At 44.3% G+C, this 14,757-nt stretch overlaps 3 protein-coding genes across 3 annotated transcripts; all 3 read right to left on the bottom strand.

Annotated features, from left to right (window-relative positions):
- Positions 1-1,121: 1,121 nt before the first annotated feature.
- Positions 1,122-2,399, bottom strand: LOC103654143 (uncharacterized). The gene is made up of 4 exons (XM_020552235.1): positions 2,079-2,399; positions 1,912-1,984; positions 1,322-1,835; positions 1,122-1,185 (listed from the first exon to the last, which is right to left on the bottom strand). Exons 1-4 carry the CDS (start codon positions 2,397-2,399, stop codon positions 1,122-1,124), a joined length of 972 nt encoding a protein of 323 aa, XP_020407824.1.
- Positions 2,400-2,501: 102 nt separating this feature from the next.
- On the bottom strand, positions 2,502-3,957 carry LOC109945866 (putative nuclease HARBI1). The gene is made up of 2 exons (XM_020552236.2): positions 3,422-3,957; positions 2,502-3,335 (listed from the first exon to the last, which is right to left on the bottom strand). The coding sequence occupies exons 1-2, from the start codon at positions 3,923-3,925 to the stop codon at positions 2,649-2,651; spliced, it is 1,191 nt and encodes a 396-aa protein (XP_020407825.1). The 5' UTR covers positions 3,926-3,957; the 3' UTR covers positions 2,502-2,648.
- A 157-nt stretch (positions 3,958-4,114) lies between these two features.
- On the bottom strand, positions 4,115-4,509 carry LOC118476983 (uncharacterized). Its single transcript, XM_035967432.1, has one exon. It carries the CDS (start codon positions 4,456-4,458, stop codon positions 4,156-4,158), a length of 303 nt encoding a protein of 100 aa, XP_035823325.1. The 5' UTR covers positions 4,459-4,509; the 3' UTR covers positions 4,115-4,155.
- Between the last annotated feature and the right edge of the window lie 10,248 nt (positions 4,510-14,757).

The raw sequence follows: 14,757 nt of genomic DNA on the forward strand, positions 1-14,757 counted from the left end.
CGTTGCACTGGCGATCGTTGCTCCGCTTGGCACACCGGACAGTCAGGTGCCACACCGGACAGTCCGGTGAATTATAGCGGAGTGGCTCTCCAAAAACCGAAGCTGAGCAGTTCAGAGTTGATCTTCCTGGTGCACCGGACACTGTCCGGTGGCACACCGGACAGTCCGGTGCGCCAGACCAGGGCAACCTTCGGTTGGTTTTGCTCCTTTCTTTTTGAACCCTATCTTAGACTTTTTATTGGTTTGTGTTGAACCTTTGGCACCTGTAGAACTTATAATCTAGAGCAAACTAATTAGTCCAATTATTTGTGTTGGGCAATTCAACCACCAAAATCATTTAGGGCTAGTTTGGCAGCTGAGAGTAATTAATCCAGGGATAAAACCCCCACGCCGTAGGATTCCATGTACAGCTAGAGCCCGGGAGAGATATCCCTGCACAGTGGAATTCCCTTTTGCTCTTTGGAACCGAATGGGCCAGGGAAGCTGCACAGGTGGAACATAATACTACTCTGCTCCTTTGCTCGTTAGAACAGAACCACTACAATCCACCAACAGGATACATGACGCCTTCTATCATACATGACTTGAAACCAACACAGCAAAATAATAATCTATATAAATAAAAAAAATTCAATCAACCCAACAAGATAAAAAATGTCACATGGATAATCATAATCAAATCGTTTTCTGTTGCCACAGTTATGACGGTGCACATAAACTTGGAAAATTCAGGAAAAAACATCATGATGTTAGCCCATACAACGGACATTTTGGAGAGATAAAAGTCACATAAACAGACTATTAAAAATGCAGTGCATTGTAGCATAGCAGCTGTCCATGCCAACATACAAAAAAATTCAACAGCGGCTATCTGCTCCACTGCCACATGGAATCAAATATATTTGTCACAAACTCATCCATTTTCCTTTTCCGTGTCAGCTTCATATGTTGCTTCCACTCAGCACTCTACAAGTACCAAGTAACACCAATTGACACACGGTTTAGTTTACACCATGTACCAACATTTTACAACTAGGAAATATGCACTATATGCACAAAGAAAAACCCACATCCAAGCAATGTATGCACAAATATGCACCATATGCATAAACATCATAAGGCTATGTTCCAAGTATCCTACAAGCTACTTTACCATTCAAGGATGCAGTTATGTAAATTGGTTGTCTAATGATATAACATGGACGGATGTAAACACTATGAAGATGTTGCTGCTCATGTAAACACTATGAATATGTGCTCATGTAAGCTGAAACCAAAATCATAAAGCTATTTTTTGTTACATGCTTAACTATGGACATACCTGATTTTGCGCTTTAGCCACATTCTTTGAACATTGTGGTTCATTGTTGACATGAAAGCCTCTCTATTAATCCCGGACTCAAAGACCTCCACAGCATATGACTTCTCCTCTTCTGTGAATCCACCTATTGCTTCTATTTCCTCCATACACTTCCTCATGGAAAGTTCTTTGAGAGCATCAAGTGCCTTGTTAGTTTGGCTCTTTTTGAACTCCACATAGTCTTCGAGAGCTGCTCCAACATGGCTCTGCTTACGCTTTCTACTTTTGCTACCTTCTCCCTCTCTTGCTTCATGAATAGCTGACACAGATTGAGCTTCACTTGTCATCTCTTGTCCATCCAAATCAAATGGATTTGTATTGAATGGATGGAGAGTCTGTTCAGATGTACTCCTAGCTGAAGGAACAACAAAACTAGGAGCAGGAGGAACAATAGCAGGAGGAGCAAGAGGAGGAATAATAGCAGGAGGCAGTTGTTGAGTTGATGTGAAATTTAATTGTCCTGTAGCCACACTACCTATAAAAATGAACATATATGAATAGGTATAATAGCTCATAGCCTATTAGAAAATAGGAAATGGACACACACTCACCTTCATAAAGTGCTTCTAAAGAGTAGAAAAGAGGAAATGGCTTCTTGCGAAACCTTGCAACCTTTGGGTGAGCCTATTAAATGCAACATGAAATGTAATTAGTTCACAACAACAACAAATCATATTGAATAAGCAAAGACACCATGTTATAAAAAGAAATTGCTTACACTAATCAACCTTGCCCAAACCTCTGGTTCAGCTAATATCATACATAGGGAGTCATTCCAACCAGTTCCACTTTCCTTTCTTGAATCTCTTACTGCTTTATAGCTTGATTTAAGTTCTTTCTCCTTCTCTTGTAGTTGTTGTTTTGTGAAATGAGCCAAAGAGAACCTTTCATTAAACTTAGCAGTGATACACTTCCATCCCTCTGAATTCCATCCATTTTGACCCTTCAACTTTGGGTTATCTTTGTAATCATGTAGTACGTCGACTAAACCCTTCTCATATGTTGAGTTCCAGGCCGCCCTTGCAACTTCCTTTGACATGACTATATTTTTCAATAAATATTCAAAGCCATTAGTAAAATAAAAAAGAACATACAACATTACACTATGGACAGTTGAATAAATCCCAACACAATTGTATAAGTAGATAAGACAAATAGTTGCATTACAACATTACAATGGCAACAACGACATTACAATATTGTTCCCGAATTAACAAGCATGGTAGAAAACTAGACATAGCAAAAACTCCACATCTGCAGTGCCTTATTGTATTTAAACTTAAGCTAATCAACTATTGTAGGCAGCCCACATCTGTAGTGCGATCTGATCTCTTAGTGTACTTCCATCACTTGACTCTGTGTCATTGGGATAATTGTTGTCTCCCCCAGGGACATCAACATATTGACTTGGAGATATATAATCTAGTTGGTTGTCCAGCCATCCTTCATCACCATTTTGCCCTCTAATTATGTTGTGAAATGCAATGGCTGCAGCTGCGATCTTGATTTGATTTTCTATGGGATGGAATGTGCCTACTTTTAAAATTGGGAACCTTTTCTTAAGAACACCAATGGCCCTCTCTATATGGTTGCGGAGAATTGCATGGCGATGATTGAATAACTCTTTGTAGTTTGCATAACCACTTTGTGATGAACGACTCCTCCTAAATTGACTGAGATGGTATCGAACACCTCTGTATGGTGCAATGTATGATGGTGTATTTGCATACCCACCATCTACAAGATAAAACTTTCCTTCTGGCACACTAAATCCTTTGCTAATAGCAGATCGAAGCACTCCTGCGTCTGATGCCGACCCTTCCCATTCACATGAGACAAATGTAAAATTGAGATCAAAGTCGCAGACTACCATAACATTGTGTGAAAGAGTTCCTTTTCTATTTCTATATGGAGGGGCCCTGTCTTCTGCGATAGTGATGGGTACATGTGTGCCGTCAATGGCACCAAGGCAATTCTGCATTAAAGGAACAAATATGAAAATATGTTGAGGACATGTGGCAATTAGCATAGGATAATTGTGTGTTTGCAGTTGTAGCTCACCTGAAAAAAGGGCATGAACCTAGAATCTGTTGCAATCCTAGCATGAGTTTGAACTGAGCTAGGAAGCTTCACAAATCGTTGAGTTAGTATGGGAACTATCTCAAAAACTTCAGATATTTTTCGATGGATAGTCTCTCCACTGTGTTGAAAAGCCTTTTGTAGCATTTGGTTACTGGCGTTGTGGGAGATCATATACATGAACATCCCAAGTTGCTCCTCAACACTAACTCCTCGTGTGTCACGTAGTAAATTCTCCCTTCTAAGAAAATTTGACGTGGCTTTGAATATTTCCTTTTCCATTCTAAACTCAGATTTGCACCAGCTCTCATGCCCTTCAAGAATTTCTTTAACCTTTTTAGCACCGGTGAGGGAGGATGTGTGGATGGGTCTTTTCTCTTCCGAGAGGTATGGGATTATAGCAGGGAGAATAACAAAGAATAATTCATCATCATCTTCCTCCTCCTCCAACAAAAATTGCCTAACATTCTCCTCCCAAGAACCCATTATCTAGAAACATAAATTTTAATCATGCACTTATATAGTTGTGCTACCTCTCATACAATATAACAACGTTGAAGAATATAGTAGAGTCAATACAGTGAGAAATATTCAAATAATTTACAAGTTCAGATTAATAAGAAATTGTAGACTGAGATTCAATATATTTAGACAAACATATCATGAGCTATTACGCTCTATATAAAAACCCAGCTACAACAGGTAGCAACTAAGAGCTAACCAACGGAGCAAAAAGCAAGTAGCACAAGATGAATAAGCTTCAGACCAAACAGCAAGTAGCCAGACCAACAGAGTAAAAAGCAAGTAGCCAGCCATGGCAGTTGCTTCCCTCCTGGCGCCCAGAATCTCTCTTCAACAAAATATAAATCTTGGAGTAAGTAATGGCAAGCATGTGCTGGCAGTATGTGCCTGGCGGTTGCCTTGGCCGACAGCACACGCGTGCTGGCACTATGTCCCAGGCAATGGCAAGCAGTACACGCGCTGGAGTACCAGCAGCTGGTCAAGTGGATCATGCTCATACCGCGTGGTGGCCGTCTCCGGAGCAGCCCGCGGAGGGGATCTCGGCCGGCCAAGACTGGGTACAGCAGCGGCAGGACTATGAAACCGCCGCCTCCTGCAGATACTAGACTAGGAGGCTGCTGGGCGTCGACGAAGGTGAAGTCGTCCACTGTTTCAGATTCGGATTCGGAGTAGAGGACGACCAGTGTTTCCTTACCTTCGAAGTGGAGCGAAGGGCGGCAGAGCGGATGGTGGCGGCGCAGACCGTGGAGGCCGCCCCGGATCCGCTCGTGTCCCTCCTCCTCGATGCTGGCGGCTCAGACCGTGGAGACCATGGAGGCAGAGCGAATGGTGGCGGCGCAGACCATGGAGGTCACCTTGGACCGTAGAGACCGCGACGGGGAAACGTGTCCGGCCTTAGGCATCCAGGAATATTTCCCCGCGTGGATGGGCCGGGTGGGGGAGCGTTGGCCCGGTGAGTTGTCTTCCAAACGAGACGAGAAATTTCCCCGGAGCCCAATCTCCACGTGGGCTGTATCCACGGGAAAAGGACGAATTCCCCTCGGGAAATAGGCTTCCAAACTGGCCCTTAGGAAAAGGTTTGACCCTATTTCCCTTTCAACAGCCACCCCGGGGGTCACCCGTGGGGTCTTCTACAAAACAACAACCAATAAATATCCCCATCCCCATCCTATGACTGCTTGGTCCAAAAGAGAACACCCAATTCATCTGTAAAACAGAGAGCTAGGGTTTAAGAGAGGAGTGGAGAGATTGAAAGGCACCAAATTCACAAATTTGAGAGAGTGATTTGGGGATCTGGAGCCTCCCCTCACTTGTTGGCTCCCACCTCTTATATTCTTCATCTTCAAATGGAGTCCTTGCTCACCGTCGCCCGTGGGTTTTCTTTCGACAAGGAGTTTCCCACGTAAATCTCTCCGTCTTCACTTGCTTGGGTATTTTGCTCATCATATGTGTTGATTACTCATCATCTTACTTGCTATTGGAGCCATCTCTCAAGTTTTCTGGTGTATGGTCATGTCGACATGAGGGGCATATATGTGTTTTATGGTATGCTAATGAACTGTTAATGGGGCTGATGTTGTGTTGAGCTGATGTTGTGCATATAGTGTTTTTGTACTACTAGATATCTCGTGGTTGCTTGATCTAAAGCCTAGGTGCTTCGTTTGGTTTATGCCCACAAGGTGTTTGGTGAAATGCTTGTGATAGTTTAGCTTGCTGCTTTGAGCCCGCTTCTGCTGCGTTCGACCCTCACAAGCAGTATCAGAGCTTCTTCATGTTGTAATTTTGAGGCAGAGCGGGTAGCACAAAAGGTAACATTTCAGGTGGAGCTTCTTTAGGTGGCGATTTTACGGCAGAGGAGAAGATGTACATGTCCAAAGTTCCTTTTGCTTGTGTTGTTGGTAGTTTGATGTATGCTATGGTTTGCACACGTTCTAATATTGCATATGTTATTAGTGTTGTGAGCAGTTTTATGTCAAAGCCAAGCAAAGAACATTAAAAGGCTTTGCAATGGATTCTCCATTATCTCAGAGGCACGAGCACATATGGTTTGATGTTTGATCAAAGGATAGTCAATCCGGGACAGGTTGTTGGTTATTATAGTTCTGATTTTGTTGGGGATCTTGATTACAAGCATTCCATCACTGGCTATTTTTTCAGCTTTGTGGGTCATCCATCAGTTGGAAGGCAACATTACAGCATACAATTGCTTTATCTACCAAAGAAGTTGAGTTTATGTCTTTGACTGAGGGAGTGAAGGAAGCTATTTGGTCGCATGATTTTCTTGGTGATTTGGTCATTGAGCAAGTTGAACGAGTTGTCTTTTGTGATAATCAAAGTGCGGTCTATCTTGCAAAAGATGAGAAGTTTCATGAGAGATCCAAACATATTTTTGTGAGGGTAAGTTACTGCCTACAGTTTTTTAATGCTTTTGGGTATGTATGTACATTTTACAGGAGGGGATAGCGGACCACTATGTTACAGAATGTTGTATCCAGCTTCTAATTCTATCACCTACTCCCGACTTAATCCTATGGCAGATGAGTCTCATTTCACCCTTGAACATCTCCCTGCACGCTTCCACCGTGGGTGGGATCTCGTTGAATATCTAGTTATTCCTACTCCTCCAAATGCACCAGGATATGATTATAATAATTTCCATTCTCCATGGTACTTTCAGTCTCACTCTGATCCTCAATAGAGCATGTACTAGATCTGTTGTGCTCGATGGGGTGATACCTATCATAAGCCAACATCTTTTAGCAAGGTTGCATCTAAGGAAGAGATGGAGTATCATCTCTACATGTTGAAGTATGCAATTTTCACAAGTGTAGGAATCTAGGTTCATTGATCGACGTCTGAGGAAGAAACGAGTGATGTGCGAAATTTCTTCATTTGGCTTCATGTGAAAATAAAGCCTTTTATGTTATGAAGATTGGCACAAAAGACCCAACTGATATGTTAACCAAGGTGGTCCCAAGAGCCAAGTTCGAGCACTGCTTGAGCTTGGTGGGTGTTCATGCTTGCCCGAGCTAGCTCCCATGTGGAGCTTTGGAGGCGGTGAGATTGTTACATGCTGATTTGTTGACTTGAAGATGAAGAGTTTGAAATTGAACTTTTGTTGTCACTATGGTTCGATTATCGCTGAGTGGAGAATTGTGGTCAGCAGCTCCAATTTCACCCTGGATCGGCTACAGTTGCTGCTCCCGCTGAGGGCCAGCTGCACACATCCTCCCAGGGTCGGCTGGACACAACCACCCCGGGGTTCAGCTAGGGTGTCTTATGCAAAACAACCAACAAATATCCCCATCTCCATCCCGTGGCTGCTTGGTCCAACGGAGAGCACCCAGTTCATTTATAAAACAGAGAGCTAGGGTCAGAGAGTGTAGTGGGGAGATCGAGAGGCACCAAATCCACAAATTTAAGAGAGTGATTTGGGGATCTAGAGCCTCCCATCACTTAGCTTGTTGGCTTACACCTATTGTATTCTTCATCTTTATAGTGGAGTTCTTGCTCGCCGCTGCCCGTGTGTTTTTTTCTCTGCAAGGAGTTTCCCACGTAAATCTCTGGCTCCACTTACTTGGGTATTTTGCTTGTCATATGTGCCGATTACTCATCATCATCTTACTTGCTATTGGAGCCATATCTTAAGTTTTCTTTGGTATGTTGGTGATTTGTTGATGGGGGCTGATGTCGTGGTGACCTGATTGTTGTGCATGTAGTGTTTTTTTGTACTACTAGGCATCACGTGGTTGCTTGATCTGAAGCCTCGATGCTTCTTTAGCCCACAAGGTGTTCGGTGATATGGTTGTGACAGTTTAGCTTGCTGCTTTGGGCCCGCTTTCGCTGCGTCCGACCCTCACAGCAAATGTAATACCCCTCTTTTCCTAAGCAAATAGGCCAGTTGTGTGTGTGTTTTTGTTCTCTCAACAAGCATGGCTGCCTAGTTTGCTTTTGTCACATGGAATGAAGTATATCAAGAACGTGCCTCCTTTTGGAGACTACTACTTGATCATCACATGAGGTCTCACGTAGATGCATGATGGTGAAAGGCCCAACACCAACTGTGACGACGACTTTGCAACTGTTGATGATGACTATGGCTACCCTGAAGGTGATGGCTGCATTGGAGGTGATGACGATGGTAGCATACACCAAAGGGATGAACACTCTAATGACCTCGACGGTGCATGCATGACCATACAGGCCGATCTACATATTCTATGCCTTAGGATATAATGGGAGTGACAGAGAAGAAAGACTAAAGCCACCAATTCCATGTTAACTGCAGGGATGGCATCTAACTTATTTTGGGCCCCTTTGATGACAGGAGACTAGCCTTTTGCTAAAATGTACTGGTACAGTACAATATAGCCCCCTGTGGCATGGTATATGTATAGGTTGCCAATATATATGAAGAATGGTGTTGTAATGAACCTATGGATGCTAGACTATATGATATACTAGCTAGGTCAATTTGAGTGTGGCTGTTATCCTCTATATATGTTTTCTTGACTAATTGAAGCTACACACACATTAACTTGGCTGAAATCTCAGCCAAGGAAATTGGGGGTAAGAACCGCCAAGAAAAGATCAATTAATAACTTGACAGTTTATTACTCTCGAGAAAACATAAATCCGTGGCGGTTCATAATATATACCCGTCAAGAAATTAAATAAATGTCCTTGGCTGTTTCTGTACGTACTAGCAGGCAATGACAGGCACGCATGCATATACAGACAAATTAAATGCGCACACGTACAGCCGCCACATACATATCTGGCGATCGAGATTAAGATTTATGCATGAGTGAAAGGGAAATGTGCCCTTGGGCCATTTCTAAGTATTTTGGTGATTGAGTGCCAACACAAGTGCTTAAATGTGAATCTATACCCATGGGTGGACATAGTGCAAATCAAGAGTAAAGGTATGTTTCTAAGCCTTAGTACATTGTTTTGAAGACTAATGTATTGTGTCTAAGTGCTTGAAACAGGAGAAATCGAGTCAGAGGAAAGTTGGCTGTGTACAGCCAAAAGGCTGTTCGGTCTGGAGCACCGGACTGTCCGGTGGTGCACCGGACAGTGTCCGGTGGTGCACCGGACAGTGTCCGGTGCGCCAGGTTGCCTCGAGCGAAGTGGCCGCTCTCGGGAATTTGCCGACGGCGTACGGCTAAAATTCACCGGACTGTCCGGTGTGCACCGGACTGTCCGGTGAGCCAACGGTCGGCCGGGCCAACGGTCGGCCGCGGAATCTGTGCGCGACACGTGGTCGGGCCAACGGTCGGAAGGGGGCACCGGACTGTCCGGTGTGCACCGGACTGTCCGGTACGCCAACGGCTCCCAGATCTGCAACGGTCGGCTGCGCCGTTTAAGGAAAGAAATCGGGCACCGGACAGTGTCCGGTGTGCACCGGACTGTCCGGTGCGCCCGAAGACAGAAGGCAAGATCAGCCTTCCAGAATTGCTCTCAACGGCTCCTAGCTGCCTTGGGCTATAAAAGGGACCCCTAGGCGCATGGAGGAGCATGATCGAGTATTCCTACAACATTCCTAAGCACCAAGACATCGATTCCACGCATTTGGTTCATTGTGATAGCATCTAGAGCTCTTGTTGAGTTGTGGACTCATTGAGTTGTGTTGCGAGCTCTTGTTGCGACTTGTGTGCGTGCTGTTGCTCTGATTTTTGAGTCTTGTGTGCGTTGCTAGTTTCTCCCTTACTCCGTATTTCTTTGTGAATCTTAAGTGTAAGGGCGAGAGGCTCCAAGTTGTGGAGATTCCTCGCAAACGGGATATTGAAAGGCAAAGCAAAACACCGTGGTATTCAAGTTGGTCTTTGGACCGCTTGAGAGGGGTTGATTGCAACCCTCGTCCGTTGGGACGCCACAACGTGGAGTAGGCAAGCGTTGGTCTTGGCCGAACCACGGGATAAACCACTGTGTCATCTCTGTGTTTGATCTCCTGTGGTATTGTGTTTTGTTGAGACTCCTTTCTAGCCACTTGGCAATCATTGTGCTAACACTTAACAAGTTTTTGTGGCTATAAGTTTAAGTTTTTACAGGATCACCTATTCACCCCCCCTCTAGGTGCTCTCAATTGGTATCGGAGCCGTTCTCTTCAAGAAGGGACTAATCGCCCGAAGAGATGGATCCTAAGGGGAAGGGAATCGTGATCAACGACAAGGAGAAGGAGTCCTTCGTCAACGAGCCGAAGGATGACAAGCCTACTGACTCGGGCTCGGGCCACAAGCGTAAAGATGGGAAGAAAAAGAAGACAAGGCGCATCAAGGAGATCGTCTACTACGACGATAGCGATGAGTCGACTTCTTCCCAAAAGGACGACGACAACGACTACAGGAAGACGGTCAATTCGAACTTTTCATTTGATTATTCTCGTATTCCACATAGTTCGAATTCGCATTTGCTTTCCATTCCTCTTGGCAAACCTCCACACTTCGATGGGGAAGACTACGGATTTTGGAGTCACAAAATGCGTAGTCACTTATTCTCTCTCCATCCAAGCATATGGGAGATTGTAGAGAATGGAATGAAATTTGATAGCTCGGATAGCCCTATGCTTATAAATGAACAAATCCATAGAAATGCACAAGCTACTACTGTTCTATTAGCATCTTTGTGCAGGGAAGAGTACAATAAGGTGAGCGGCCTGGACAACGCCAAACAGATATGGGACACCCTCAAGATCTCTCACGAAGGGAACGACATCACCATGCTCACTAAAATGGAGTTGGTGGAGGGCGAGCTTGGACGATTCGCAATGATAAGGGGAGAGGAGCCAACCCAAACTTACAACCGGCTCAAGACCCTTATCAACAAAATAAGGAGCTACGGAAGCACGCGATGGACGGACCACGACGTCGTCCGCCTAATGCTAAGGTTATTTACCGTTCTTGATCCTCATTTGGTGAACAATATTCGTGAAAATCCTAGGTACACCAAGATGTCGCCCGAAGAAGTTCTAGGGAAGTTTGTAAGCGGGAGAATGATGATCAAGGAGGCGAGATACGTGGACGACGCATTGAATGGTCCAATCCATGAGCCTCAACCCATTGCTCTCAAGGCAACAAGGAGCAAGGAGGCGCTACCAAGCAAGGTGGCGCAAGTTGAGGCGGCCGGGCTAAATAATGAGGAGATGGCCCTCATCATTAAGCGCTTCAAGACGGCGCTTAAAGGTCGCAAGGGACAGCCAAGCAAGACCAAGACAAAGGAGAAGCGCTCATGCTTCAAATGCGGTAAGCTTGGTCATTTTATTGCTAACTGTCCCGATAATGAAAGTGACCAGGAACAAGGGAGCAAGAGGGAGAAGAAGAAGGCATACAAGAAGGCAAAGGGCGAGGCACATCTAGGCAAGGAGTGGGATTCGGATTGCTCCTCCTCCAACTCCGACAATGAAGGACTCGCCGCCACTGCCTTCAACAAGTCATCCCTCTTCCCCAACGAGCATCACACATGCCTTATGGCAAGGGAGAAGAAGGTGAGTACTCAAGACTCCACTTATGCTTCTTCTAGTGATGATGATGACATAGATTATTCATGCTTGTTCAAGGGCTTAGATAGATCTAAGATAGATAAAATTAATGAGTTGATTGATGCTTTGAATGATAAGAATAGATTACTAGAAAAACAAGAGGATCTTTTATATGAGGAGCATGATAAATTTGTTAGTGCACAAAATTCTCTTGCTCTAGAAATTAAAAGAAATGAAGTACTTTCTAGTGAATTATCTTCTTGTCATGAAACCATTGCTACTTTAAAAGGTGTTAATAATGATTTAAATGCTAAACTAGAAGTGGCTAGTAAATCTAACTCTTGTGTAGAACATGTTATGGTTTGCACTAGGTGTAAAGATTTTAATGTTGATGCTTGTAGTGAACACCTAGTTTCAATTTCTAAATTGAATGATGAAGTGGCTAGTCTTAATGCCCAACTTAAGACTAGCAAAAGCGAATTTGATAAATTAAAATTTGCAAGGGATGCCTATACGATTGGTAGACATCCCTCAATTAAGGATGGACTTGGCTACAAAAGGGAAGCCAAGAACTTGACAAGCCATAAGGCTCCCATCTCCGCCAAGGAGAAAGGGAAGGCCCCTATGGCTAGTAGTGTGCAAAAGAACCATGCCTTTATGTACTATGATAGAAGACAACCTAGAAATGCTTATAGGAGTTGTAATGCATATAATGCCTTTGATTCTCATGCCATGTTTGCTTCTAGCTCTTCTTATGTGCATGATAGAAATGTTGTTAGGAGAAATGCTGTTCATAATATGCCTAGAAGAAATGTTGTTAATGTTCCTAGGAAATTAAATGAACCTTCTACAATATATCATGTTTTGAATGCTTCCTTTGCAATTTGTAGAAAGAATAGAAAGGTAATTGCTAGGAAGTTAGGGGCAAAATGCAAGGGTGATAAAACTTGCATTTGGGTCCCTAAGGAAATTGTGACTAACCTAGTAGGACCCAACAAGAGTTGGGTACCTAAGTCCCAAACCTAAATTTGCCTTGCAGGTTTATGCATCCGGGGGTTCAAGCTGGATTATCGACAGCGGATGCACAAACCATATGACGGGGGAGAAGAAGATGTTCACCTCCTACGTCAAGAATAAGGATTCCCAAGATTCAATTATATTCGGTGATGGGAATCAAGGCAAGGTAAAAGGGTTAGGTAAAATTGCAATTTCTAATGAGCACTCTATCTCTAATGTGTTTTTAGTAGAGTCTCTTGGATATAATTTGCTATCGGTTAGTCAATTATGCAACATGGGGTATAACTGTCTGTTTACAAATGTAGATGTGTCTATCTTTAGAAGAAGTGATGGTTCACTAGCTTTTAAGGGTGTATTAGACGGCAAACTTTATTTAGTTGATTTTGCAAAAGAAGAGGCCGGTCTAGATGCATGCTTAATAGCTAAGACTAGCATGGGCTGGCTGTGGCATCGCCGCTTAGCACATGTGGGGATGAAGAACCTTCACAAGCTTCTAAAGGGAGAACACGTGATAGGTTTGACTAACGTGCAATTCGAAAAAGATAGACCTTGTGCAGCTTGTCAAGCAGGTAAACAAGTGGGAGGAACGCATTACAGCAAGAATGTGATGACCACTTCAAGACCCCTGGAGCTGCTGCATATGGACCTCTTCGGACCTGTCGCCTATCTGAGCATAGGAGGGAGTAAGTATGGTCTAGTTATTGTTGATGACTTTTCCCGCTTCACTTGGGTGTTCTTTTTGCAGGATAAGTCTGAAACCCAAGGGACCCTCAAGCGCTTCCTCAGGAGAGCTCAAAATGAGTTTGAGCTCAAGGTGAAGAAGATTAGGAGCGACAACGGGTCCGAGTTCAAGAACCTTCAAGTAGAGGAATTCCTTGAGGAGGAAGGGATCAAGCACGAGTTCTCCGCTCCCTACACGCCACAGCAAAATGGTGTGGTAGAGAGGAAGAACAGGACGCTCATCGATATGGCGAGGACGATGCTAGGAGAGTTCAAGACCCCCGAGTGCTTTTGGACGGAAGCCGTGAACACGGCTTGCCACACCATCAACAGGGTCTACCTTCATCGCCTCCTCAAGAAGACGTCGTATGAGCTTCTAACCGGTAACAAACCCAATGTATCTTACTTTCGTGTATTTGGGAGCAAATGCTACATTCTAGTGAAGAAGGGTAGAAATTCTAAGTTTGCTCCCAAAGCTGTAGAAGGGTTTTTGTTAGGTTATGACTCAAATACAAAGGCGTATAGAGTCTTCAACAAATCATCGGGTTTGGTTGAAGTCTCTAGCGACGTTGTATTTGATGAGACTAATGGCTCTCCAAGAGAGCAAGTTGTTGATTGTGATGATGTAGATGAAGAAGATGTTCCGTCGGTCGCTATACGAACCATGGCGATTGGAGAAGTGCGGCCACAGGAACAAGATGAACGAGATCAACCTTCTTCCTCAACAACGGTGCATCCCCCAACTCAAGACGATGAACAGGTTCATCAACAGGAGGCGTGTGATCAAGGGGGAGCACAAGATGATCATGCGATGGAGGAAGAAGCGCAACCGGCACCTCCAACCCAAGTTCGAGCGGTGATTCAAAGGGATCATCCCGTCGACCAAATTTTGGGTGACATTAGTAAGGGAGTAACTACTCGATCACGATTAGTTAATTTTTGTGAGCATTACTCCTGTGTCTCTTCTATTGAGCCTTTCAGGGTAGAGGAGGCCTTGCTAGATCCGGATTGGGTATTGGCCATGCAGGAGGAACTCAACAACTTCAAGCGCAATGAAGTTTGGACACTGGTGCCTCATCCCAAGCAAAATGTTGTGGGAACCAAGTGGGTGTTCTGCAACAAACAGGACGAGCACGGGGTGGTGACGAGGAACAAGGCTCGACTTGTGGCAAAAGGTTATGCTCAAGTCGCAGGTTTGGACTTTGAGGAGACGTTTGCTCCTGTGGCTAGGCTAGAATCAATTCGTATCTTGCTAGCATATGCCGCTCACCATTCTTTCAGGTTGTACCAAATGGATGTGAAGAGCGCTTTCCTCAACGGGCCAATCAAGGAGGAGGTGTACGTGGAGCAACCCCCTGGTTTCGAGGATGAACGGTACCCCGACCACGTGTGTAAGCTCTCTAAGGCGCTCTATGGACTTAAGCAAGCCCCAAGAGCATGGTATGAATGCCTTAGAGACTTTCTAATTGTTAATGCTTTCAAGGTTGGGAAAGCCGATCCAACTCTTTTTACTAAGACATGTGATGGTGATTTATTTGTGTGCCAAATTTATGTCGATGACATAATATTTGGTTCTACT

The sequence above is a fragment of the Zea mays genome, chromosome 4, assembly GCF_902167145.1.
Source record: "Zea mays cultivar B73 chromosome 4, Zm-B73-REFERENCE-NAM-5.0, whole genome shotgun sequence".
Taxonomy (NCBI): domain Eukaryota; kingdom Viridiplantae; phylum Streptophyta; class Magnoliopsida; order Poales; family Poaceae; genus Zea; species Zea mays.